A 27,036-nucleotide genomic window follows, 5' to 3' on the forward strand; every position below is an offset into this window, starting at 1 on the left:
ATAACTATTTGAGGACTTACGTGGATTTGTGTCCCCCCAAAACACAAATTGCTGGTGCGAACGGCCAAAAGAACACAATACGGCATTGCATCAACGTCTCCTTCAAATTTCGAGCGAGTTTTGTCTACTAGACACTCAGAGAGTCAATTATGGATAAAATTGAACACAGCGGGCTCATTGGCGCCTTTGTGTCGCTGGCCAGCCAAGTTTGGGGGTCCGTGCGGAGGGTTTTTGCGGCTGCGGTGCAGCCTGAGGCCTAGCTGGACTGATTTACAGGCGGCGTGGGGACATGTGCTGGGGATACTCCCAGAGCAGCCGCTCTGCCGCCGCTGCTGCCTGCACATCTGGAGTCTAGACTCAGCGGCTCTGCCTAGCGCCTCTCTCCCTCCCCGTCTTTGCTCTCCACATCCACATCCATCCGTCCCTTAGCCTCAGCTGCCGCGTCTCCCTCCCACCTTCATCCAGTGTTTGCGTAGCTGCCGTTCCGCAATTGAAATAGAAGAAGAAATCTCTCTACTTCCCTCCCTCTCTCGCTGGTCTGTAATTCTCGCTCGGCGCATCTGACGATGGACCTAATGGTCCCGAATGAAGCGAGCGTCACGACGTGCATGTGGAAGGAATCACAGAGGAGATTGTTATTGCGCCCTCTGAAATCTGGAAAGCGGGAGGGAGACCCTCCAATGATCTTCCGAGGAATGGAGGATTGTACATCTGAGACAAAGATCAGACATCGAAGCGCATTGCATGCGACATATCGAAACTGCAAAGTGATCGTTCACGCGCGCCCTTTGGTTCACATCAATAAAATAGAAACATCTTTTTCAGCTCAGCTTTGACAAGTCAAATATTGCCTCGTTGGAAGGGATCACTAATTTACATTTTTTTCCTAAGTCCTCTCTGTAAACAACACAATTTATCACATTTCCACACGGGAATGTTACAGAAGCAACAAACAGGCAAGGAGTGTCGGTAATTTACTGCAGGCTTACAGAGGCCTCCTTTTTGTTTTTTTTCTTCCATGCAGTCTGATTTCCTCTCCTCGAAACAAACATGTTTTTTTTTTTACGACTACGTTCACCCTATCTTATTCACACCGTGCCCTACACTGTAGGATAAATGGTGGCGTTCAGCTCCGGGGTGTTTAACAGGTCATAAAAGGCGGCTACGTGATACTCTTCAACAAGGCTCCAACCTGTGTGGCTGCCCGCCTGACTGTCGCCTGCCGACCCCCCCACCACCACCACCTCCCCCCCCAAATGGAACAAATTATCCAGCTGCTTGGGTAAAACAAGGTAATATTCATTTTAGAAAGCGAGAGAGGAATACAAAAAAGAAAACATCTGGATCGCGCCACTTGGTGTTTGCCACCTCTGGAAGCTATTAGAAAACAAATCGACTTTTTCACATTTAAGTTGAACCTTTGCGAATCGTCTCACCACCTGTATCAACGGTGGCTTCCACTCTTTTGTTCTGCTCAAGAAAGGGCAAAAGAGAGGGGAAAAAAGACCCTGAATGGTGGTCAAAGTGGGGCTCCCTAGCGACAATGTGTTTTTATTGTGCGTTTCATGACGGGAGGAACGTCGACATGTTCCAGTTAGCTTTACCGGATTTTACTATAATGTATATGTTTGAACTCGTACCGTGTTGTTCAGCTCAAAATTTGTCCCACAATAATCAGCATTTAACGGCGATAAATACGTTTTTTTTTTTTTTTTTAAGCTTTGTATTTCAAGTGAGGAAAACATGTTTTAACATGTAATCAGCCATCTTTGATTGAGGTATGAAGAAATGCAACCAGGGCGCTTAAGAAGATGGTTGTGTATATGATTTGGCTGCTGATAAAAAGAGAGAAAAAAAACAATGACAGCTGTGGCGTGTGGGAATTGTTGGTCATGACCTTTAGTTTGATTCGGCATGATCTCTGATAATGATTTTTTTAAGGTTATCGTGAGCCTAAAATTTGCTTGTGCGAAAGCCGAAAATGAACGCGTCATCAAATGTTGTTAACTTGCCTAAGTTATGGAAGTCATATCTTTTTAAAGTAAGTAAACTAAAAGTCATTGTGAATTGTGTCCTGTGCAGGTGTGCCAGCATGAATGTGTATCATTGTCAGGCTTGGTAAAGCATTTGTGTGTGTATCTGCTCCAGCTGTAAACTCCTTGGAGTGTGTTCACTTGTATTGTAACAAAGTGACTTGAGAGCTTTTTTACGGCCATGTTATGACGCCCTGAAGGGTCCGACCATCTGCAGGAGGTCCTTAATGCTTTTGTTTGACCTTGTCATACCCTTGATCTGAGGCAATTCCATGCCCCACTAGATTGTAACCAAGTTGGTTGATTGTAAGATCAAATTTGTACGGTGCTAATTTTAATTTGGGTTTTTGTTTTCTAGGGTCACAAGATGTGTGTGTGTGTTTACACTGGGCAGTGATCATTCACACTCATATTCAAACCCTCTGTTTGAACAATTTAGTCAAATTCAAGGCCAGATCTGGTCCGCGACATCATTTTATGTGACCCACTTATATTTATTGCCAAATGAAGTTTCCTGTCATTGTAGCAGAAAATGTGGAGTGAAATTGCAACTTTCCTTTAATGCAATAAAATGACAATACATCAGTTTCAGACATTCTGAGGGTCACAGTTAAGATTACATGCATGATTTTGGAATGCAGGAGAAAACCCAGAGTAAACCCAAACAAGCACGGGGAGAATGTGAAAACTCGTCACAGGAGGGCCTGAACCAAGATTTGACCCTGTGAGCTTTCAACTGCAATGCAGACATACTAATCACTAGGTCAAGCTTGCTGCCTACGTTTCCATTTACCTTTTTTTTTGTGCTCTTCTTATTGCTACACACTCAAATGTGCTCTTAAAATGACTTTTTGTGTGCAATGTATCCTTTCTATGACCTTTGTAGCTTGGGGAAATGATGAAAACTAAACATGGCGCTTTGAAGTGGGTTCGTGGAGATGGAATTGGCAAGATATTGCTATGCTTCTCTCTCTCTCTCTATTGCTCTCCCGTGACTCTGGGATGAATTTATGTAATCTGACCACATTCTTCCCAAAGCATACACACCCCTCAGGAACAATAGATGCTCGAATCATCTTAGACTGAGTTTTGTCATGTAAGGTTAGTGTTAGTTATTTGACTCTAACAAATAAAACACAGACGTGATTATGGCCATTTATATTTTGTGTAAAATGATCCTCTTTCGAAAAATAAAACCTTCATGATACGATTTGTTTTAATATATAATACTAAAACTAAATATAATACTAATAAATTAAAAAAGGTAATACTTTTTCCTCAAATGGCATTCAATTTGACCTGTGGAGAGTCAGCTTGCAGTTTAGTATTACGTGTGCTAAGGGCGCCCCCGTGTGTCGAAAGATTCAATTGAGAATTTGAAACGTTATTCCAACCATTTCAATCTTTCTGTAGATTAACTATATTTTTAAAGTATTTATTTATTTTTGTATTTATAGTAAATCGATGAAGAATGATTGCAGATGTTAGTACTTCCTATTCCTTTATTTAGCATATTCAAAAAGGAAGAGCCGTGCAGGTTGTCAGGAAGAAAGCTTCAAAATAAATGATTTTGCAAAGCCTCGTCTTTTTGACTATCAAACAACTCATGTATAATCTAGACTTTAAAAAAGTACTTTAGGGTTCCTTTTGTTTGCAAGTCATGTGAAAACTACCCCGTGCAGTTTTCTGAACGAGCAGCAGACGGCGCTGCGAGTCAACTCTGCCCAAAAGCCCTTCCACCAGGTTCCAGACGCACGAATATGACGTCACAAGATCTGCCTTAACTTGCAGCTACCAACTTACGTCGCCTGGATTCAAAGTAATTTTTGAAAACCTTCGACATCACGTAGATGCTAGTGGTTGAACTGCATTCACTAAAACTAATATTATGCACACAAAAAATGCGTAGCATAATAATTCTGGTTTTACACTGACTAACTAACTATGCTGTGTTGATCGAAAAGTGAGTGTTTAGCGACGTTGTGAGCATTTTCTACAGAGTTTGCAGTTGCCTAGAAGTGTTTCAAGTGTCTTGTTTCCTGTCATTGTCACTGTCACACGAGAGGCAGAATATTACGTCAGAATCTTTCAATATGATGCAATGTGCACTATTGTAACAACCACACGAATCCAGCATTTAGAATAATTTGGTCAATTCATTACGAACACGCCCATATAAGTGGTTATTTTATTTATTTAATAGGATTGCTGTCCAGTCCATGGTGAATCCTGCCTCGGCCTCAAAGTCAGGTGTTATTGACTCAAGGTTAACTGCATCCCTAATAAGCAGCCGTATATAAAACAATAATGGATGGTTGGACATCGGAGCTAGGTGTCAAAACAATATTCTGGAGATTCAGAATTCAAAAGCTTGTTGCTGTAGGGCATAAGCCTAGAAATAAATGTACCACAACATGTGGCTGTCACTGAAGGTTGTTCACTTATTGAATCGCTCTTCTTTTTTCCCCCCCCCTGCTCCAGGCAACTCCTCGACTCACTTGAGAGTGACTGAGCTGGTGTGGAAAATCAAGGTAAGCGAGGTGACTGTGCTCAGAGTATGTCAAATATTCTCCTCCATGGTGCATATTTGAGACTTTTTCCAGTTTTAGGTGTACATCTGCAAAAAGAGGAGCGATGCCCCCTTCCAATATTTTTTATTGGCACTCGGAGTTATTTTCATGCACGCTCAAAAGGGTTTAAGTCTGGAGAATGCTACATGACTGGTTTCGCTCGTTTTTGTTACAGCTCTCCAAATGTTTCCATCATTATTTTCCTCGGTGTACCCTTTCCACGTCTGTTAGTACATCTGCGGTTTCTCTCTTCTTCACGACATTCCAAATGGTTGTACGGGCTCTGCCAATGTTTGCCCGACAGGCTTTGATTGATTCTCCCGCTTATGTCAAGTTCCCAATAACTTGTTTTTCATCTGTTGAAGCGTAGATTTCTTGTCTCGTAGTCATCTGTTGATGTCAAAAGCAAATGTTTTGGCCTCACTGTTTGCTGGCTTCTTCAATCATTCACTGCCAGCCCAATGGATATTTGCCGTCTATCGCCGTCAATGGCAGTGAATGAAGTTAATGTGTGAAAGGCAAAAGTGAACTTTTAAACGGACTCACAAGCATTATAGGTTTGCTTGTCTTGTCTCCCCCTCCCACGCTGCCTACCCTCCAGTGTCTCATCTCCATCCATCTGTGCTCTTCCCTCCCTGACTTCGCCGTTCCTCCGAAGGCTTTTCAGCCGCATTGTGTATTGTTTTGATGTGTTTTCACTTCTAATGAGCCAATTGTTCCAGTGTTTAAGTACCCCCTAAGGGAGAGAAACGTAGCTCACAAAAACAGTTTAAAACATAGTCACCACCGCTCCAAGGAGAGATTAAGGCGAGGAGTGGGGTGGGGTGGGGGGGGGGGTAAGAGAAAAATGGCCCAGAGCACGTACAAAGTGAAAAATGTGCCCATGACAGTTCATGACAGCGCATTCTTTTCCCGTCAATTAAGACTGCGGTTATTCAAAAGCAATTTGCAACTCCCTGCAGTGGAAAATGTACGCCATCTCCCGGGGCCGTGCTCTGTGATTGTGTAAGTGATGGATCCATTCCATTTCTCCGTGTGGGTCCAAGCCGAAGAAGCAGAAGTATTATTAAGGCTCGATCCGAGTCGAGCCGCAGCACTCCATCTTTGGTAGTGCTCTTTCACAGACAGCCACGAGCTGTGTGCGCATGCTGAAAGAGGCCGCCGAGTATTGATAGCGCCGGTGTTGCTGTTCCTGATTAATTGACATGACATTTTGCTGTTCCTGCTAAATGTCATAGCCCATGCTGCGTGCTCAGTTCAAGGACGTCTGCCCATTGCAGGCAACTTCCTCCCTTTTTTGTCTCTTCCGCCATCCACCTCGTCTTTGCCCAAAGGTCAAACGCTATGTGATTTATGAGCTAGAATTGATATGTGGCTGTGATATCTTTTGATGTCCGTCCCTCGGACAGTTTCTCCAGGGCGGGTTCGCGGCCTCGAACGTTCATTTCCGTCCTCATCATGGCAGCAGCAGCTCGAAAAGAGCCTAAGGTGGTGTCCTTCGGTTTAGTTTGCAGTAAAAGTGTGATGATGACAGGCGATAGGGGGGAGCTCTACCTTCTACCTACGCTCGTCCCCCAAGACCCAATTTAGGTTTGTCTCTGTATCTCCGATGGGAGGGGGAGGTTATGGAGAAATAGCTTTGGTTCGCAAGTGAATGAGTTTGCTCTATCTTAATGAGGTTTGTCGTGTCGGAGGGAACAGTTCACCGCCTGCATGCTAAACAGGCAGAAATTGGACCAGAGTATTAGCAAGCCCCCCCGAACTACAAGAATACATTCTTTCACTCCACTTGTAATTCCAACTTTGCGACGCAATTACCCTCATACACAATTTTATCTTGTCACTTCCAGATGAGAATAAGAGAGCCTTCTTGTATCTTTCCATTCTTTTAGGAAAACTAATTCCAGCATCTAATTAACTGCAGAAAAACATGCCACCAGTCAAATTGGAGACATTGAGTGCAAGTTATGCAAATGAACCCGAGGATTGTCGGATGCCGTTTGACAGAATCTCATTCTGGATGGTGCCAGAGAAGATAGAGAGATTACCCGGCCGTATCTGAGCGCCGGCAAACAGGAAGCGACGAGCCTCGTAATTGATTGTGTTGGTATTTCTCTTGTTTGACTTGAGACAGCTCATTACGGAGCCTCTTGTCACACGGGCCGGACAGAGAGACAGACTTTAATAAGCCGTCTTACGCTCTGTCAGCATCAGCGCTTTCCTGCCCTACGCCGTGACGTCTTTAAAATGCACGACCGGCTGAGGTTTTACACAATTCATCATCTTGCTCCCTCTCCCGGGAAGGAGTTATTTCATCCTCCTACTTGTCGTTAGTCTGCTTGCAGGGTTGCTTCGGGGCAGCCGTTCAGACATGGCCACTGGGTAGAAATAAGGAGAGGCACTTTATAAAAAGCTGCTTGTGGGCTTTAAGTGTCACTCTGCTGAGGCTGCTCAAACATCTGCATATGCTCTAGCAGTCCTCATTAAATAGCTTCATGTTTTGCTTTTATTTGGCGTACAGGAGAACAGAAATAAACAAAGTAGCTCCCCGCAGCGCCGATGTTTGCTCAATGCCGATGTCATTTATCTGCGTTAAAACCCGTCAGCTTCTCCATATCTTCGCACGAAAAAGAAGAAAGGTCCACTCCGGTACAAACAAGCCATTAATTATTGAGAAAACCAAACACGGCCGCTTGCTCATTTACATATTTGTTGAAAGTCTTTCCATTTACAAGTCAGGCCCGTCACTCTCGCAACTGACTTTCAAGATTCTAGTGGTGCATTCAAGTGCACTCTTAATGGAAATGGAATACTATATACTTGCTGGAAAATCCACTCAGGAATGATCATATTGGTTAGGTGTACCTAATTAAGTGTCTGGTAAGTGCTAAAAGATATAAACACAAAATATACAGAAATAAATGTTTTTGTTTAAAACTGGAGGAAATGTGTTCATGAAGTAACCAGTCCATCTGATAATTGGCCATATAGATAAATTTGGGAACCAGAAGGAGGAATGAAATGATTAGTCCCAGTGGTTTTGCGCCTCTGCGTCGCCGCCCTCGTGACGCTTTAAACTGATTACAAATGTATTTGTGCGGAAAACACCGGGGTGCCTTGTTAGACAAGCCCACAAGCGCTTCTTATTAATATGTTTGGCAGACATAACGCCGAGCGTCATACATCCCGAATGCAAATAACGTGCCGTCAAAGGGGGTTCGACTAATTGTCTCGAAATGTGCTGGCTCTTGGCCCCTAGCGCCTCGCGTTCCTTGAGATCGTAGACCTCTCGGGGGGGGGAAGGCGGTTTGATCGGGAGCAGGGGGGGTTGGAGGCGGGAGCGGGGGGGTCTCTTTGATGTGTGGATCTCACGCTCTGCAAGCAGTTCTTCAATGTCTGCCAACCTGCTGCGGACTTGAATACAGTAGATCGGGAGGTGCCGGTGCCCCTTCTGCACATGTTCGTGGAACTGTGTGAGACACCACTGTGATTTTCAAAAACGCTCCCGGAAATGACAAAGGCCTGGAGACTTTTGCCGCTCACAATATCCTCCAGCTAGTCTAGCTACGGCAAATGTTCTCAAATGCCGTTGTGCACGGCTCGCTAATATCCACTGTTATTAATCGTGAAATATGTTTTTATGGATATAATCTTGCTGCTGTGTCTGTTTACTTTGGGGAGCTGTTGACTAAAAAGCTGAGCTCAGGTGGAAGTAATGAGATGCACAACACAGACACACAAAATACACAAACACGGGAAAAGCACAAGACGCTCCAGAGGCCCTAAAACAAACACAAAAGTCCCGACAGCATTGCTACACTTAGTTTCAACAACGGGCAGTATTGTCAGAAACATTGAAATGAAAACGGTAAGGCTATCAAAAAGCAATCGTTTTAGAATCGGTTAGCCAATCGATTATTACATCGATGAGTTGAGTAAAGGTAATCAAAAAAAAATCCAGCTATGGAATCCATCTGGTGTTCAATGCTAAAGCCAATTAGAAGACAGCTGAAGAGCATGCAAGAGCGAGCGAGAGAGTTGTGGAGCATGAATAATCCATGTGCCTAAGTATTGTCAACAGGCGGCTGTGTTGCTATGACGCCACCGCTGCCTCTGCGTACAATCCAAAATGGCCGCCCCCTGAGTAGGATGAAAACAGGTGGATTTTATGGCATAATTCAAATTCCACGAACGCAATATTAATCAGAATATCGTCTTCAAACTTGTGGGGCTACGTCGAACAGATTCTTGTAAAGACATTTTTCAAACTGACTTGCCCTTTAAATAAATTTACATTTAGGTGGCCGGAACGAGTTGGAATATTTTCTTAGCAGCGTGGGTTTAACTTCATCCATTGACGTAAAATTCAGTTTGGCCAAGATGTAGGATGAATGATTCATTCTCAGGCTTGTAATTGAAAATATGGAGTGAGGGTGGACAATTAATCTTTCTCTGCCTCTGCTTCAAATTTCCATGGCGAAATACCTTCATACTCAGATAATAGTTTAGATTGATGTTCTTTGGCGAGGAGTTCTCCATCACCAATCTCTCTGGCTGTGACTGCATCTAAATAACCTGCAGAAAGGGCTAAACAGTTGCATCCATCATGGAGGACAATGATTGATACCTCTGACCTCTGCTTTGCCTCTCCCTCCTCGGTCGGGGTTAGGAAGTGACACGTGAACTCGGGAAATACTCTACCTGGTATCAAGCAAGGGTGAGAAGCTCCAACCTGAATGTTGCGGACACACTGCTCATCCGGGTTTGAATTGTCCTCTCTCTTGGCTGGGTAAGATGACCCGTCTTGGTAGATACTGTTTGTTTTGTTTCTGGATTTGTGGTGTGAAGTCAGTCGTGAAAGGGGTTTGCATGCTTGTGGAGATTGCCCCGGCGTTCCGCTTCTGTTTGTGTGCCGATGAGCCCGATCCCGAGCGTTGCCTGCTTGCTGGCCTCGGACGTGCCAGCCTGATGGATATTGTGTGTGCGCCAGGCTCGGCGAGCCTCCCCCCCCCCTTCCCCGCCCCTGCCCCACTGAAGATTGATCCCTCATTCCCTCCCATTTCTTTCTCTCACTCCCCTGTGTGCCTCTTTGCTTTTATCAGCGCGTGAATAGGTGAAGCTCTCTGGCTCCAACAGATGGTCAGAGATGCAGATGAGAAAGTGTTACCAAAGTAAGCATTGCATGAGGAAAAAAAAGTTCAAACTTGAGAGAGCAGGTCAGGTGAAGGATGAAAAAGCCACGAGGATTAAGGATGACGACACGATGAGGGAATGGGGGAGAGAAATGCGGGAGGGGAGGGCTGGGGGTAAATCAGGCAAAATTGAATTGTAAATAAAGAGAGAAAGTCTCTCCTCCCTCGTTCCCTCCCTCTTGTATTTATCGAGCGTGAGACCACGCCTCTCTCCTTTCACTTGTCAGTGAGCTATCTGCACCGGGGCTGCGCGGGGGGTGGGAAGCGATCCTCACTTCAGGCGACCGGATCTCAACACACCGGACAGGATTAGATGCTACGGACTTGCCGGCGCAGGTGTGTGCTATTCTATTTGTGTGCATGTGTGACATGGGACCAAAAAGGGACCTACGTTATGTGTGAGCCTGTAGGACCTACAGTGTAGGTGGTCGCTCGGTCCTCTGTTGGACTTGTCTCGTGTTGTAGAAGATTCAGTGCTGAAGCTTTGCCCTAGTTTACACATGAATGCTCTCATCTGTTGTGTTCGTCAATGAGATGTAGCGCTGCTCGTCGGGCTAAGACAAAACTGGACTTCTTTTATGATGCAGCTGGCTTCACCCCGAACCTTTTGCTACTTGGTATCCAGGGGGGCAGAAGTTGCGACTTGACTCTCTTTATACTCTGTTTGTGTTTTCCCAAGTGTTTTCACAACTGTTGTTGACCGCATCAGGATGTTGAATTCATCATCAGATGTGATGTCGAGCATTGCTGGATGAAATGGTCTCAGCGTTTAGGTGTGGACTCTTTGTCTCAGCTGCTGCTGTTTTGAAAATACGCTACATTGTGTCAGCCTCAGTTTAGTCAGCCAAATATAAGCTGAACACTTGCCGAGTCTAAATTTAGAGGCAACTTCAAGGCTATCCCCTGTTGGACACTTTTGGATTGTTTACCTCTTCCCCACCTTTTTTTTTTTTTTTTTCCCAAGCCACTCACCATCCGTCCATTCAAGGCTCGCCATTATTGCCATCGCTGCTGCCTCTCCTATATTCTCGGCACGCCAATATACTCGCTATCCGTGTTTTGTCAATATCTTTATGGGTCAAGAGCTTGTGTCACCACTTCCCACTAAGCCGCGGAGGTGATCGCGGAAGGGGGCTCAGAGAAGTGACCCGGAGGCTGAAATATTCATGTTGGAGCCCGGCTCAATGGTCCGTGCTGTTTGCAAGCGATATGGCTGGATGGATGAACAAATGTGAGGATGGAGGGATGCAAGAAAGGAAGGAAGCTCAGGGAGAGACTTGTTCTTAAAGCATTCATTATTTATCGCCACGCACTCTTCCATGGAAGCTCTAAGCCCCACATCAACTGGCCTCTTTTCTCACCGAGATGCCTGCGGACTGAAGTAGGAGGATGCTTCTTCGGCTGAGTCCACCTGTCTGCTTGTCCCTAGAGCAATACACGCTCGCGCGCAAACGCCCATGCACACCCACAAATGTGCATGACCTTTTTTGCATACTCACTGCATAAATGGCAAGTGAGCACAAAATCACAGCCACTCCTGTGGTAGTGTGTAAGTCTAGTATTTTTCACCCTATGGCAAATTCAAATCGAGGAACGGCGACCTTGAGACCTGTTGATGTTTGCAGCCAACGTGGTGTGAATACTTAAGTGACCGCGTGGGATTCGTAAGCCGTTCGACGTGCCGATTTGTAAAGTGGCCGGCAAAAATGTGCAGAAGATGTGGCGAAGTAGCCCAGGCGCCCGCATGAATATGGATTGCATGCTAATGCGGCGGCTGTTGACTCAAGCTGTTGATAAAGCAAAGGACATCATCCTCATGGCGTGCTAGCGATAAACTCATTGAGGATGGATGCGGGCTGACAGGTGGCGGCTATCACTGACAGTTGGCAAGGTGACACCACAAAATGATCTCTGGAGGCATCACAGATGACGAGAGATGCACTGACTTTTGCTCACTTGACTGTCACCATGACAAAAAAAATATATATATATATAGAGAGAGATTTTTTTTAGGGCTTTACAATATATTGAAAAATATCCTGTATGTATATGAGTCGCACCCGTGTCATCTTTTGTTAACTGGCCATGCTCTGAAGCAGCATTCGGGGATCAGTGTGTAAATCACAGTGCTGCCATTCCAATGATACAATGGCAGAGGGTCTCTTTTGATGAGCCCTCACACACTCTCCCATCCCTGCAAGAGCAAATATTGCGTGCATGTGTGTGCTTTAATTCCAGTGTGGATGGGATGTGTTTGAGCAATCAAGATTCCAATTATTTCCCCATATGTGTCTGGACCGCAGCGGTGCAGGTGCCGGACGGGCTGCTGCAGCGAGACCCCTGCTAGCCTTTGAGAGGAAATTCACTGCTCTTTCAGTCCCATGAGACTGGGCGTCATTAAATAGCAAAGATGATGCCAAAGTCTTGTAATATTACTCCATTTTATATTGGAGCCTTGCTCCAATCAAATTTGAGCTCCCCGGGTCGTGGCTGACCTTTTGCTGCAGTTTTGTCGCAGCTGTGAATAAGTTATGACAGTATTAAATCGCTAAAGGCGGCGAGTGGGAGGTTGGCAGCCCTCCCTCTGCAGCGATCCCTGTCGGATAAGACAAATCTCATTTCCATAATTGTAATTACCAGCGTAATTATTTTAATCTGCTTCATCCAAAGTTTGAGTGTCAACTATAGATTTGAAGCGTTTTTAAATATTTTAATCTTCTTGTCTCAACTGCCATCTAATGAGTGCAGTGCCCTCCGGTGTCTGCAGCTGGCTCCTCAGGTGCTTCAAAAGTAAAGTAGCAAACACAGGCCGACTTTGTGAAACATTGAGGGCACTCAACGACAGGTTGAGAGGCTTGGACAATGTGGGGGCACGTTAGAAGAATGGATAAAAACAATTCTCCAATTCGATTTGGATAAAACGTAACTCAAAAGAAACCACCAGATGAGATTTGCGGAAGCAAGAAAATGCACGACAGTATTGCGAAACCTCGCACTTCTCAGTACTGATAACAACGCAGATTTATTTATCAATGAATTAATTAACCACTTAGGGAGTGGAATTACGTACCACAAACACCTACTACAATATTCTGTGCTATTTTGCACTTTGAAACACTTCTTCTGACTGAGCCCCTTCATATAAAGTTGCGGACATTCTTGGACCAAAATAATGCTGTTGCAGACTTTTGGGAGATTGAGACGTAACAAATAGAGATTCTTATGTGACAAGTCCCCTTTTGTTTTGTTGTTCGTGTGCTTTGACAACAAGGCCGCTGGCCTAATGGGCCCCCTCATTAAGGGAAATTCCCACATCCCCTTGTGTCAAGTCAATGTTTACTTGCAGGTGTGTCACTCGACACGGGCCAATGTCAGCCGTCTCCTCCGGCTCGAGGCAATGACACCCCGTTGTGGTGTCTCTGTGCCTGCGTATGGACTGCTAATGAGGGAAGCAATCACTGGCCGCCCACTTGCTAATCTCACCATGGGAGCCTCGCTCGCCCAGTCGTAGTCAGAAAAGCCATCCGCTTATTTTCCCCTTCCCTTATTTCTCACTCTCCAACAGCCTCCATTTCTGTGTCCGTCACCCTGCTCATGCCCCACGTCGAGCTCAGTCACACCTCCGGCACGCAGCGTCCCTCCGCTCCTACGTGCCTCGGGGTGCAGCAGCCATTGTGTTGCCGTAATAAGGTTTATGGAATTACAGATCTCTGAAATTGGATTTTCGCACTCTGCCATAGCGGTGCGACTACAGGTTTAAAACCTCGTGCATCAGGGAAACAAGTGACCTCCGACTGAACTGCTTTTCTCTTCGACAGAATCCTCAAGGTAGGCGAGAAAGAACACGTCAATTAAATCCAATCCGTCAGGAATTGTTTATTCTCCTCCAGAGTCAACTCAACGCATAAACAAAAATAAAACCTTGGCTTCTTTGCTCCCGCAACTTTGACAGCGCATTTGATGTCAATCTTACCCAGTTCATATTTGGATCTACTTTACCCGACACTCATGTCAAAGTCGCTATAAATTCGTCAAATATGGCTGTTCCAGGTGAAGAAAGTCATTGGAAATCTTCCATTGTCATCAACTTCTTCAAAAGGTTTTGAGTGGAAGAGTAGTGGGCAAGGAGAGAAGGCAGCAAAGAGTCACATTTAGGTGTTGGCAGGGACTTGGCATTCATTAGGAGTATTCTATAGTGGCGGCTTAGTGAACTCTTAATTGGAAAAGAGAGAGCGTTCGGGATGGGGAGGATCAATAGGGGCAGTCCGGGGGTTCCAGCCCACTGAAATCAATCAGCCTCCTACCAGATGAAGAGACGGCAGACAATCAAAGAAAAGACCATCAGGGCCGCTGCCTGCCCGTTTATCCTCCCGGCTCAAAGTCATCAGGCTCAACCTGAACAGATCCATTCCAGCCCGTCGCATTCGGGGAAGGAAGGGAGGGGCCGAGAGGAAACGAGAGCTTTGCCCTGTCGCTGAATAAATTTGATCTCATTGCATGACAATCCCCATGCAATAATCTTGTAACAAAGCATAGACATAAAAATAATAATAAAAAAAAAAAAGTCTCATCCCCTCCCACCTCTTTTCCAATTCAGTTGCCTAAAACCTTCCTATTCTCTTTCCCTTACTAAGATGCAAATCTTTCTCTGTTCATTACATAACGTTAAAATGATTGTTCCAAATAAAATATGATTAATACTCGGGGATTCTATGGAAATATGAAATGAATCCCCCAGTGTATTTTTACTCTGCTGTTAAAAATAATCCCTTTCTCCTCATTTTCTTTCGGCGGGTAATAGCCATTGCTCTTCCCTCTGACTTTTTGATATATGCTGCTCTTCTTCACATCAAGGACAAGGCCAGGTGTCGCATTTTCTCTCGGTTGTCATGCCTGTCACACGACGGTTTCGCCCGCAGCCTGTTTCCATCCATTCCTCTCTTCCTCCCCCTCGCTTCTTATTTATATTCAACCCGTCACTCCTTTATTGTCACGAGACAAATGAAAAGTATATCTCCCTCGCAGACTGCCGCATTAGCTGGCATACACAAAGTAACGCCCATGTCGTGTTGGGCCAAATAATCCCGTCAAAATAAATCATGTTTGCCGTGTCCTCGTTTTTGTGCCCCCGATCCAGAAATAACGATCTTATTGGGTTTTGAGCGCTCCAAATGGACAGATGGGAGAGATTGACAGGCACAGGTGTCCAGTCACCTCTGTTTGATGCCCGTGAGCGCTTTGGCAGAACCGTACCGGAGAGAGAACAGCTGGGATCAGAGACGTGCCTTGGCACAAACCTATATGTGAGCTTACCCGCTTCTCAGGCGGATTCTAAAACTGGCGACGCATTTGCACGTGTGTGTACGTTGGGCAAAACGTTGGAAAGGAACAATACCCCAAAAGGAGGGGCCGTGCAGCAATTAAAGTTGGATGGGCTCATCTCACACTAGACACTGACACATGCAAAAAAAGTAAGAATTAGAAAAGATAGCAAAGAGTTTCACTGACTGTATAATGAGTTGTTCCAAATTTACGACTTACCTTAAATGCGTCTTGTCGGCGTTTCATAAAACTCTTCAGAGGGTTTTTGTTCTGTGTTGCCATTCCCAATGTTTATAAAGAGAAGGCTTTTTTTTTTTTTTTTAAAAAGTAAAAGTATGTCAGAACTGTTTGAAACTAAAGGAGAGAAGTGCTCCAAAACGAAAGTAACTCATTAAAAGACATTTGGACTTTGTGTTTTGCTTCACAGTGAGCGGCTTCTAAAGCAGACAGCGTCCGGCCGGCTCCTCTTGTTCTAAAGGCAGCTAAGCTTAATTGGAGACCTGAGGTAACACTTGTTTTCAAATGACCATTTTGGGATGCGCTCACAATGTGATTATCATTAGTGTGGTCTATGGGTCATAAAAATATTTTCACTGTGGAGTGAAAGTGAGTTTTGACTTTTCACTAAAAGCCACTAAGCCTTTGCATTACCTGGCTTCAGTTCAGGTAGATAACAATGAAGATTTAATAGGCGTGAAATCGGCGCTCCGATATTCAATGTGTCTGCTTCCTATATATGGTCTCATTATTTGTTTGGCTGTTACACTAACTGATTTGTATTGGTTCATACGCATGTTTATTCTATTTTATTATTTTTATTATCATTGTATTACTTTTATTTTTTTTGCATTTTATTTTATTTATTAATTTTTATTTTTTTTTACTGATTATTTCTTAGTGGGTGTACGCCACGGGGAATGCGGAGGTGTACCTAATGAATTGGTTTTTCTTCAAAGAGGAATACATTCCTACTCCGATTATTGTTCCCACTTTGGTCCATTTGTCATACCTTGGGTGAGACTAACAATACAGCCGACTTTTGTTAACCTCACCCAATTTTTTTTTTTTTTAATAAATTTGTCACATTCCAGAGACAGCCCAGGCATCTTTTGAGTCCTCGATTCGTCACTTCAATTCATCTGTCTGACAATGATGAGCACAAAGAGGAGAGCGTGCTCATTGTTGGTTCCTTTGGATGAATCGGTGATGGTATGGCCCAGTAGTGGTCTCAGCACATTTTCCCGCTCTGGTTGTCAAGGCTCTATGATAATTAGGAAGAGACGAGGATAGAGTGAAATGAAAAGATCGAGGAGAGAGTGAGCAAAAAAAAAAATAGAAGCATTAATGAGCAAGCCAAGGAAGGATGGGATTATTAAAGCAATAACTGGAAAAATAGCCTTCACGTCTCAAGGCTTGAAGCTGTAAACCCGCTTTCATCTCTAAACAAGCAAGGAATGTGGGCCTGTTTCATGCTTGAAATTACTTTTTGAGCTCTTATGGGTTTTTTTTTTTTTTTTTTTTTTTAGTGGCCTATCAAATAATTATTTGGACATCTCACTGACTGGAGCCATTCAGTGTGAATCAAAGCACGAGAGTCATGTCCAGGAGCCAAATCAAAATTATTTGATGGCCAGCTGTTCATTTAGTAAGTCATAAAAGCTGCTCATTTTTGTCTGCATCTGGAAAATAAAATCCTGTTTTTATGGATCACCGGGGGGAAGAATTTTGATTAGCTTTTTTTTCTCAACGACACTATCAGGAGTCGACAGGTGAATGATATGCCTTTGGTAAGCTATTCTGTTTGAGGTCTTCAAGTCCCCAGTATGAGGACACAGCTTCCAATTCTTCCCTTTTCTTCTCTTCTCTGTGGCGCAAGCTTGCTGCAGTGCAGGAAAGCCGAAAGTATTTCCATCTGGAAAATTGTTCATTCGGCACATGTCGATTTCATCAATCGCATCGACTGGCCTTCCGTTGAGCTTGGTGTGTTTTGTGAGCAAATTTGTTTTTCCTCTCCGCTGCTTGCAGGCGTGTGATCTGACGTACTTTCTCATCCCGCGAGGGCCAAGAGGTTATTTTCCCTCTCCAATGTGACCGACCATCTTGTTTGAGGCTTTTTCTCACCTCCCCCATGGGCGCATGCAACACACCACGCCGTCCCTTCAGTGTCCCTCATTTTCTACATCAGCAAGACTGGAAGTGCCAGCTTGCTTCCATGCTCCACTGATTAGAAGTCAAATATTAAAGTGCTGTGTTGTGAGCTCAGCCTAATTGATTTTTTCCACATGGTGCACACATAAATGCCCTGACAGCAGGCGATACCGGGCTTTGTCAACAATGGGCACGCTGCCCAGGATGGCACCCCAGTGTAGCTCCTCCCCCCCTGAGTGTGCCAACCTGCGGCCCCACATGCACAGAGGCTGCTTGGCAGACTCCCCAGGCGCAGGCGGCACAGCGGCAGCTCATTGTCGGTGTCATCAGTCGCCTCCTTACTGGCGAGGGAGTGGTTAGCTTGCAGTGTGTATTTGTGCATCATGCAAAAAAAACAATTCAGACACCACTTCTCTGATATCATCACAATTCCCGCGCTCTCCCCTTGCCCTGTTAACACACCATTAAGATAATTGCTCTAATAGCTTTTAACGATACGCGTTTAACAAGGAGCTAAACAAGCTAAACGTGGATCATCGCTGTCCAACGTTGTTGAGAAAGGCTAGCTATGGATCCCCCGTCCCTCTCTTGGCTACTTAAGCCATGAATTTATTGGCCATTTTATGTGCATCTTGAATGGACCTGGATCCGTATTTATTTTTAATGCCTGTGATGCAGGGGTGTGCAAGGCAAGACCCCGTGTCACGCCGTGTTCACGGAGGACACGCATTCGTCCACGGTCGTCTTCTCATGAATCTGATTGACCTTCTCGCTCAGTGTGACCTACGGTAAATGCTGAAAGGTGCCTATTCATCTCCTGCTGATTGGAACGCTCGCAAAATCTGCTGTTCTGGCTGATGGTCCATTTTCTATAGGGGGGTGGGGGGGGTTGTCGAGCTTGTCGCCAAGTGGGCTAATTGGACTATTATTGAAACGGAACCACTCTGACATTCATTATGACACGGGGTGATAAACTCGATCAAGCCGTTGCTGTTTTCTATGAAGTGGGAAAATATTGCGAGTGAACACAAATGGAAGGTGGTAAAGAGAGCTGGTTGCTATTGGGGGGGGGGGTTTGAGTGTTTGTCCGTGTGGAACATTTGGACAAAATCCCAACATGTAGCCTTTTCCAGCCATGAAAATCCTCCGAATTTCATACTTGAACGTTTCATTTCGCTGTGACCAATCAGAAGCACAGCTGTGAAACTCGGGGCGGCTTTGGTTGTCAAGGCCACAGAAAAGTAATCACAATGTCCTCTCCCTTGAGAACCCAACAGGGTTTTCATTTCGACCACCGTCCTGCCACTTTGCTGCCATAGATCCCGGGTGGGGGTGGGGTGAGGGGGGGGACACGGTCTGACTGGGGGGTCGTGATTGCAACCACAGGAGAGGGTGACAGTTGGCTTCTTTTCTGACAGCAGTCTAATCGAGGTCTAATGGGAGTCCCGAAGACCTCTGCTGTTATGAGGGACGCAGTCGCAATAGAGGGACAAAAAGGTGAGAGGAGAATAACAGGCCGGTCAACCGTCCCTTTTCTCTCTTTAATTTGTGTTTGTTTGATTTTTGCTGACTTCTATTTGAGAATCTTTTGAGTAAAATGGTGGATGCCACTTAAGCTGCCACTTTGGCTCTTTTTTTTTTTAACTAAATGAATATTTATTCGAACATTAGAAAGCAGACAACCCTTTGGAAACAACCAATAAGAAGCGTCCGCCGTAAAGGGAGACGGAATGATTACTAGCTGATCAATCTGAGCGCTCATTAAAAGGCTGCCAAGGTCTCGGCAACCCGATACAACATCAATAGTGTAACAGCCACAGTCCTACGGGCATGTTTGGCAAGCTGCTGGCAGCCTCACTGTCATTCCGAGGTGGGCAACATGCCAGGGACCCCCTTGGCGGGCCACTTAGGCCTCCCCGCGGTCCCCAAGCACAGGTCAGGACAGACAGATGGGCCGTCTGGGCAGCTGTCCCACGGCGAGACCGCAGATACCGACCTATCGAGACGCCAGCCATGTGCTCTCCCAGTGTGAGGCCCGCTTTGCCAGTTGACTGCAGTAGCGAGACCATTATGTTTCATTTTGAGGCCCGTCGCAAACTCAAATGCGTCTTTCACATACTACCCGCTGAGCTTCTTTGCTGCTACATGTTAAAAAGAAAAAAAAACATCACTAGGTTTTGATACATCTCCCCAAATTCCTGCTGGGAAAAGCACATTGACAGAATCATTCACTGTGGTGATTTTGGAGCAAAGCGCACACACACAGTGGAAGAACACGTAAGCAGCTGAGCGGAAAAAGTCTGTGTAATTTCAGGTCTTCCCTCTGTGCTCCAATCTTAAACCGCCTGTGTGGCTCCAATTGGAGAGGGAGCGAAAACCCCATTAATCCCTTGACAAAAGGTCCCACAGAAAGCAAGCTAGCGATGCAAGGGGTTACAACAGCGAATGGGTGGAGAGCAAAAGTAAACGTGCTCCCCTCACCTCCTGAGCCCCAACTCCCAACGGCATCCTTATACAAGATGAGATAATGCACCCCCCAACTGTCATCACCCCCACAAAATAGTCCAACACAGCCTTGAAGTAGTCCAAGGTGTTGTTTGTCATCAAATGAATTTTCCTCAAGTCTCCGGTGATCACTTCCGTGGCTGTTGAACCGTAACTTCCAAACATCTTGGTGATTTCCTCTGTGAATAATTCAGCGGGATAGAAAGCCTTGAATGGATGCTGGGTGTAATCATGGCTAAGCAAAAGCCATTATGAGAAGTCCCTGTTGCTGATGTTAATTAGATTGCGGTCATGATAAAAAAACAGAGTTAAATGATCTAAGAGCCAAATTATCTAACACGTTCCCAGTATTTAAACTAGCTGGTCGTATTTGAGAAAATTAATATCACGATTCCTTATGTTGATAGATGTCAACAAATCACAACACGTCTAATTGGTTTTAGCAGGGTCGAAGTCACGCGTATTGACGTCTCTGGGAACTTGCTAAATTGCTCGTAGCAGCGCAACAATGGCGGCTGACTGATTTGTCTGTAATCCATTTGACCGAGATGTGATTCACTGTAGGGGGGCTTTGCTCGTTGTTAGTAAGTGCCAATAAGGAACGGCCATCACTCAGCGGGCTGTCCTGTCCACCAGCTTGCTCGCTTGTTTCAGCTGTCAAGCCCCGGCTCAAAGGAGCGAGGCCACTGGGCCGCTCTGTCACAGGAACCACAAATGGCTCCTTATCAAAACCACAATAGGACAGAAAAGGCTGAGACATCAGCGGACTGTAAAGCAGCCGATCGACGTGGACGAAAAAAAAGATGCTCTGATGTGAAAACAGTTGCGTGTTTACAAAACGCCATTGACGGGCTCTTCTTTCTTCCTTCTAAATCCGTGGTGGTGGGGGGGGGGGGCTAACCCCAAGTCGGGCACAATCGGGGGTCTGTGTGTGTTTTCTCTGTGTTCTCTTTTTTGGGGCTCTCTTGGAGCATACCACCGAGTTGCACGGGAGGAGGGGCAAATGTCGCGACCCTTCTTTGGGACCACCACGCTAGCGCTACATGCCACTTGGTTGTCCCGGATACAGCCAAATGACAAGCGTCAATGTCATCGGAGGCGGGGCATAAATTCAACCAGCACAAAAAACATCTTTATATGGGACGTGGCCGCAATCCAAGTACAAATTCACTTTTGTTGGATGAGTGAGTGTGTTCAGTGTGGAGGCGACACAAAAGGCAAATCGGCGGGTGCTTGATGGCCCGACGCTGGGCGCGACAATGCGCACTCTTCATATTCTGCGCATTCACAGACAATTAGTCTGACTCTTGTCCTGGTCTTTTGTCAGGGGACGATTTGATGTCTGATACACAGCATTAGTGCATGTTTTTTCGTACGTCTCACTTTCTGTGTGTTTGGGGGACATTTATAGTCAGCAAAGCGAAGCCGGAGAATCCGTCACAGCTCTTTTGTTCTCTGAGGAACATTTCCTCACTGGTCCTTGATGTCTCTCTAGCTTCTCATCCTCGCCTTTTTATTTGCCAGTAAACTCTTCACCAGGCATCCCATCTCACAGAGTCAGAAGCATTTAAAAGATAATGGACCTTGTAGATCACAGACTTGCCGAGATGGCACACCGGCGTGATTAGTAGTTATTATCTGGGTCTGGGTGAAGTCCAAGCTCTTCAATTGTTGGGAAGCCTTTCAAAATACAGCCAAACCACTCCAGAGCTTATTCCACAAACTCACTCGTAGTTGTGAATTTCTTTTCAGCTCAAACTGTTCTATTTCTGGAAATCAATGTCCAGTATCTGCCGCAAGAGTCAGAGAGGCACTCAACGCCTACTGGCGAGTTCACATGATTTCTTCTTCTGGCAAGTTAGAAGGAAAAAATGTCAGGCAAAACTTGAGAACAGTGACTTGGAGACTAAAAATACAGTTTTCTGATCTGTATCATGCAATCTCTAAATCACAAAGTGCCTTGTGAAATTTGGTGATTTTTAATTTTGTATTTTTCCCCTGCTACCCATATTTGACTCATGTTGACAATGTGAATGTTTTTTTCCCTCTCTCTTTCTTACAATTGAAGACCTGCCTTTGTTATTACCTTCGCATGTATGAGGTCTACATTTGAATATAATTTATTTCATGAAATTATAACGTTCCCTCTCAGTAGAATCGAAGCACCCACGCATGACTTTCTCTCTCGCTCTCTCTCTGCTGCGTTCTGCAGAACCTTTGGCATGCACGTATTTTTCTATTGTAACAGCTTCCACTATTCTGGGAAAGATTTATTAGAGTGTATCTGCAGGAATTTGCTTTACATTATTAAGGTTGCTGGATGTTGCGCAATAAGCACGACTTTGCGCCGACCTCGAAGCTTTTTTTTTATCCAAGCAGGTTTTTATGAATGTACAAAAAATATATATATGTTATACTTATGCTGATTAATTTATTTGGAAGCTGCTGCTCTAAGATCACAACAGTTTGATGGACTACCCCCTCCCCCCAGATTGAGTTCTAAAAGTTGGAGTTGACTTTTTAAAGTTACATTAAACTCTCTCAAGCAGCGTTTTACTCTTACTGTGGAGTCATCAGACTCACTGCAGGATTAACAATGCGTTAAGCACCTCATTTGCTCTCATTCCTCACCGATTGCCCAAACAGCACATTCCGCATCGCATTAAGGATTAAGCAAAATGGACCCGTCGAGGAAAAAAAACACAATCAGTAAATGTTGTACGGCGGCGAATGCAACCGATGACATTAAACGCAAGTCTGATTCTCACCATTTATTTGAAACTTGGATCGCTAACAGAGAAATGACAAGCAGGTTCTGACAGCTGCAAAAGTAGCGACCTTATCAGAACCGTAGGCAAATCTAAATGAAATCTTAGCGGAGAAGGGGAGCTCAGCTTTTGCATTTATCTCTGTCATTCTCCAACATTGCACATTAGGAAGTAAAAGCACATCTTGGAAAAAGACAGGCGAGAAGAGTCAGAACCCGTGTTGAAATCAAAATGTATCAAACTGTTGGTGTATACTCTAAGTATCCCCATAAACCTTTAGTAGCGTAGGAGGCCTACTTTTTTTTTTTTTCAAACTTTACAGCAGTAGAGCAAAAGGTGATGATGAAAGATGGCTGTTTAATATTATGCTAAAAAAAAAAAGGGTTCAAGACTGTTTCGACAAGTCCGAATTCGTTCTTCCGAGTCCACAGCGATACACGGCCAATTTGGCTTTCTCGCTCCCTCTCACGCACAGCAACTGACAGAAGTTTTCCTCATATAAATGTATGCCGTTGCAGAATTTACATCTCAATGCCAACTTTTGTTGGTAAATTGAAGGGTCCTTAGGGATTTCTCACATTCTGTTCCGAGGGAGACGTGCCAATGGGAACAAAGTCACACTTGAGCAAAGCCCTGCCAGCCTCAATTACCGCCAAAAGAATCGGCTCGGTAGCCTTGCGGCACACAACCTTGTTTTGTTTTTTAACTTTCACATGGCTTATTTATTACAAGCAACAAAATATCGAACATTCTGATGTCGAGCAAATCTGAGCTGGTGTTCTTTCAACGTGTCAGACTCGAATTTTAACGTCGACTCCATCTGCGACTGAGGTGCTTCCGCTTTGTTCCTTCCTGACTACACGCCTCGAGCTTCGTTCCTTTCTTCATGCCTTCTCCGTCTTTTTCCCTGCGCCTCTTTTGCTCTCAAAATTCGTTTGCGAGAAAGATTTGGAGCCTGGCCTTTCTCATCCCCGTCTCGTCATTCCCACCGACGTGATTAGATTGAAACGTGTATGTGTCTGGACTTGTTTCCCTTCACTTTGTAACAAACATCTCAACCATGTTTTTCTCATATTCTAGCTTTCAATCCGTCTCAGGGGGTGGCAGAAGGGATGAATCAGACTTTTATGCCTCGCAACACCCCGTGTGTTTTATTTATAGGGGAACAGTACATTAACGCCTCGGCAAAGTCTTTGGAAGATGCATCAAGCCTGCCTCGCTTGAGTTGTGAAATTTAAAAGTGCCGATGCGTTATTGGCCAGCGTGACGAGCCGATCCGGTGCGGGTCTTGCCATGGCGCCCGTGCTGCGACACTGTTGTCGCTGCATTTATAATTCAGTTTGTTCAATAAAAGATGTGCAAGCGTTAAGTTTTTATCGAGTGATGCGGCCCTCCCGCTGTCTTGAGCCTCTTACAAGCGCATGACTGAAGAGCACAAGGTTCCTTCGCCGGCGGCATCACTTTGCATTAGCGTCCCCTTACGTGATCCGTGTTCCCCGTGCATGCTTTTAGTAGCTCGTTCCCTGTGATATCATCTTCTGCCCTTTCTACCTTGTTTGCCAGCAAGTGTTAAGATTTTAAAGAGTCTTGCCGGGAGTTACTTATGTTGTCCTCAGTTTGAATTGAAATAAAATATGTTCTTTTAAAGCGACTCAGCTATTCAACCAAAGAGCTGAAACAGGAATGAGAAAGAGAAACAACATGGCTTCCATGTTGACACTCTTTGTCTGCTTGGAGATATTATGCAGGCAGATAATAAAGGGAGATGAAAGAGCGTACGCGGGAAAAAATGGAATCGAAAGGAATATGTGTGAGTTGATAAAAGCCTGAAAATCTAATTAGTCCTTTCGGTATCAAGTGGGTCTCTTGGGAGAAATGTCAGGACATATCCTCAGCCGCAGCATGTCAATAGTCCGATAATTCACATACTCCGCTATTGATGGAAGTCATGTTGAGCTTCAAATGTTTTCACGGGACCAAATTTGGCACCTTTTTCTCGGCTTTGTCCGCAACGACTCGGAAGATCTATCAAAGGGAAACGCTGAACAATGCAAACCACAAATGATGAAAAGGGGACTTGGTCGCAGTGCATCGTTTTCATTCCAGCACACTGAGTTCATTCTTTGTCAGCCGTAGATGCCCTTGAATCCGTTTTCGTCACCGGGTATTTGCTGCTGGTTGCAGTCGTAGCCTTTTAGGGGAGTTTCTTTCTGTTGCCAAGCCTTTTTATTTTTTTCTTTGCTGCACGGTTTCATAGCTGGTGTTTTTTCTCATGCCCAAAAAGTCAAGGCAATAAAAGCATGGAGAACATTTGCTTTTCCATGCTCTTTATGGTTATTTCAAATCAACCAAAGTAGATGAAGTGAATGGCAGCCATCCATCCGACATTACTTCTTTATTCTTTATCGATTTTTTTGGAGCTGTGCTCATCCGTGGCTCGTTGATGTCATCTGAGGTGAATGGCGTGTCTTTTGTCTAGTCATTTGTTAAACCCCGCTATATTTCAGTCGTGCTGCTGTAAAGGAAACGCAGGAGTCCCACTGGACTCTATTGTTGTTGTTGTCTTCAGCTGCAGACAAGAATCGTTCTGGCCACATCCTCCTCGAGGTTACACGCACGCACGCACGCGCGTACGCAACACGCACGCTTTCCTCTTTCTGACAGCCGAGCGTCTCGGCAGCCATGCTTCAGCTGCCTGCAAAGTGTTTATGATTCTGGTCACTGGGGTGCCTGTCTGCTTTGATTGTGTCATTAGATAAACACATTATTGCGGCGCTTTAGTTCTGCTTGGCAGCTCAATCGATGGCGCGGGGTGTTGCGTTCTGTAATTTGGTTTATTTAGTCGGCTCTGTGGGGTTTTATTCATGTAATAATCGCAACGGTGTTATTGAAGGTCGATGTTTCCTGTAGAGTGTTTAAAAATAACTCACTGCAGAGTGATGCCTTTAATAGATAGGTTTGGGGTAAACTACCGAGGTGAGTAATTACTGCACACTGCCATTATGAAACCTTTGTTGTGAGCCTTTAGTTCATCGTAGGCTATTGTGTAAATAGCTAATCATCACAATGTACTCTGTATTATTTTGCTTTGTTTTACTCACTTGTCTAGCAATGCAAATGAGAATCTCAATTGCCTTGACTGCTAATTAAAGTTGAATAAAAAATGTTTGGATAAATACATATACATAAATAATAGTGCTTTCCTTTTTTTCATGTAATGTTCAAGTCACCCACATATCAAAGTAAATATGTTGCATGGAAATACATTTTTTTTTTTGCACCTTTCACTTGTAGTGTTGCGTTTACTGACGGGAGTAATATTTTTTCTCGTGTGCACAGTTTTAATCAATTCGAGTTTGATTATTTTCGGAATCTTGCTGCTAATTGACCTCTGCCCCCATTTCCATCCTGTCATCCCCTTATCCTATTGAGTCCACCTCTGTTCCCCATTGCTCCCTCTCTCCCTCCCTCCGAGCTGGCCCCCAGCCCAGGCCCATTAGCCCCCTTCCTTGCAGCCATGTGTTCATCACCAGAGATCATTACACCAAGCCAATGACACCACTCTAATGCATCATTAATGATTGATTAACGAGCTGAGCTCAGCTCAAACGAGCGCATTCGAATGGAAGAGCAGCCCGGAATGGCTGCGTCAGGCTTGCATCTGCTCTTTCTCACCCGCTCTCTGTATACGTGATGCGCATCATTCTCAATCCGGGCCTTGTCTCCCAGGTCGAGGCAGCGGAGCGCAAAAGTGGCTGTGTGAAACCCGGGACGGAGGTGGAAGTGACCAGCGTCATGGCAGAGCTGCGACTTTCCACCCCTCTTCCGCTTCTCCTCCTTCTCCTCATCCTTGGAGGAGTTCTCCCAGCGGGTTCCAGTTATCTGTCGGGCTATCGCACCAGGTCTCGCCTCCAGCGGGACCGGCAAATTCGCAACATTCGACCAAACATCATTCTCATCCTCACAGATGATCAGGATATCGAGCTGGGTAAGCGTCTTATTCTATTTGGGCACTCCATCTGTCCGTGTCCATCTCCCATGCACATGATTATTCTGTCCAGAACCAGAAAGTTGGCCTCGAGCAGCCTCTTGGCACTGTGACAACTGGCTTAGTCAAAGTCATGTGCCTCGCTTTGCCTCCCTCTCCCATGGCTGGCATGAAAATCAGGCCGCCTATGCCGAGCATTGTTAAGGTGCCAAACGCTTGCCTTCTCCCTACCCACTTAGGGTCTTTAGTTGGGATTGGACCAGAGTGGCCGCATAATAGCCCGGTTGACATCTTTTGTCCTCCGTTGATGGCTAGTGAGAAGACTCTCGGTGAAAAGCAGGAATTTATGGTCAAGCATCTGTTTCCCCAAACAATTACCATCAGCTTGAAAAGCCTTTACGACACACGAGTCCAAATGGGTCACGCTAGGGCAAAAAGATTGATTCTTTCATGGCTGCGCACGTGATTCTTCTTCCCGCCATCCGATGTAATGGCTTTATGTTTATTTTT

General features: G+C 45.1%; 1 protein-coding gene across 13 annotated transcripts in view; it reads left to right on the forward strand.

Annotated features, from left to right (window-relative positions):
- Positions 1–3,772: 3,772 nt before the first annotated feature.
- The window catches only part of sulf2a (sulfatase 2a), a 31,607-nt gene continuing 8,343 nt past the window's right edge, over positions 3,773–27,036 (forward strand). For 2 of the 13 annotated variants that reach the window (XM_061291741.1, XM_061291742.1), the window contains exons 1-2: positions 24,856–24,993; positions 26,268–26,526. In XM_061291741.1, coding sequence (XP_061147725.1) covers positions 24,982–24,993; positions 26,268–26,526 — 271 coding nt within the window. In that variant the 5' untranslated portion in view covers positions 24,856–24,981. Of the gene's footprint in view, positions 3,853–3,876; positions 3,997–4,514; positions 4,565–9,272; positions 9,393–9,995; positions 10,132–15,544; positions 15,623–24,851; positions 24,994–25,214; positions 25,515–26,267; positions 26,527–27,036 lie in introns of those variants that run through there. The other 11 variants (XM_061291747.1, XM_061291749.1, XM_061291743.1 and 8 more) reach the window with 11 other exon arrangements.

Source organism: Syngnathus typhle, linkage group LG11 (genome assembly GCF_033458585.1).
Source record: "Syngnathus typhle isolate RoL2023-S1 ecotype Sweden linkage group LG11, RoL_Styp_1.0, whole genome shotgun sequence".
Classification (NCBI taxonomy): domain Eukaryota; kingdom Metazoa; phylum Chordata; class Actinopteri; order Syngnathiformes; family Syngnathidae; genus Syngnathus; species Syngnathus typhle.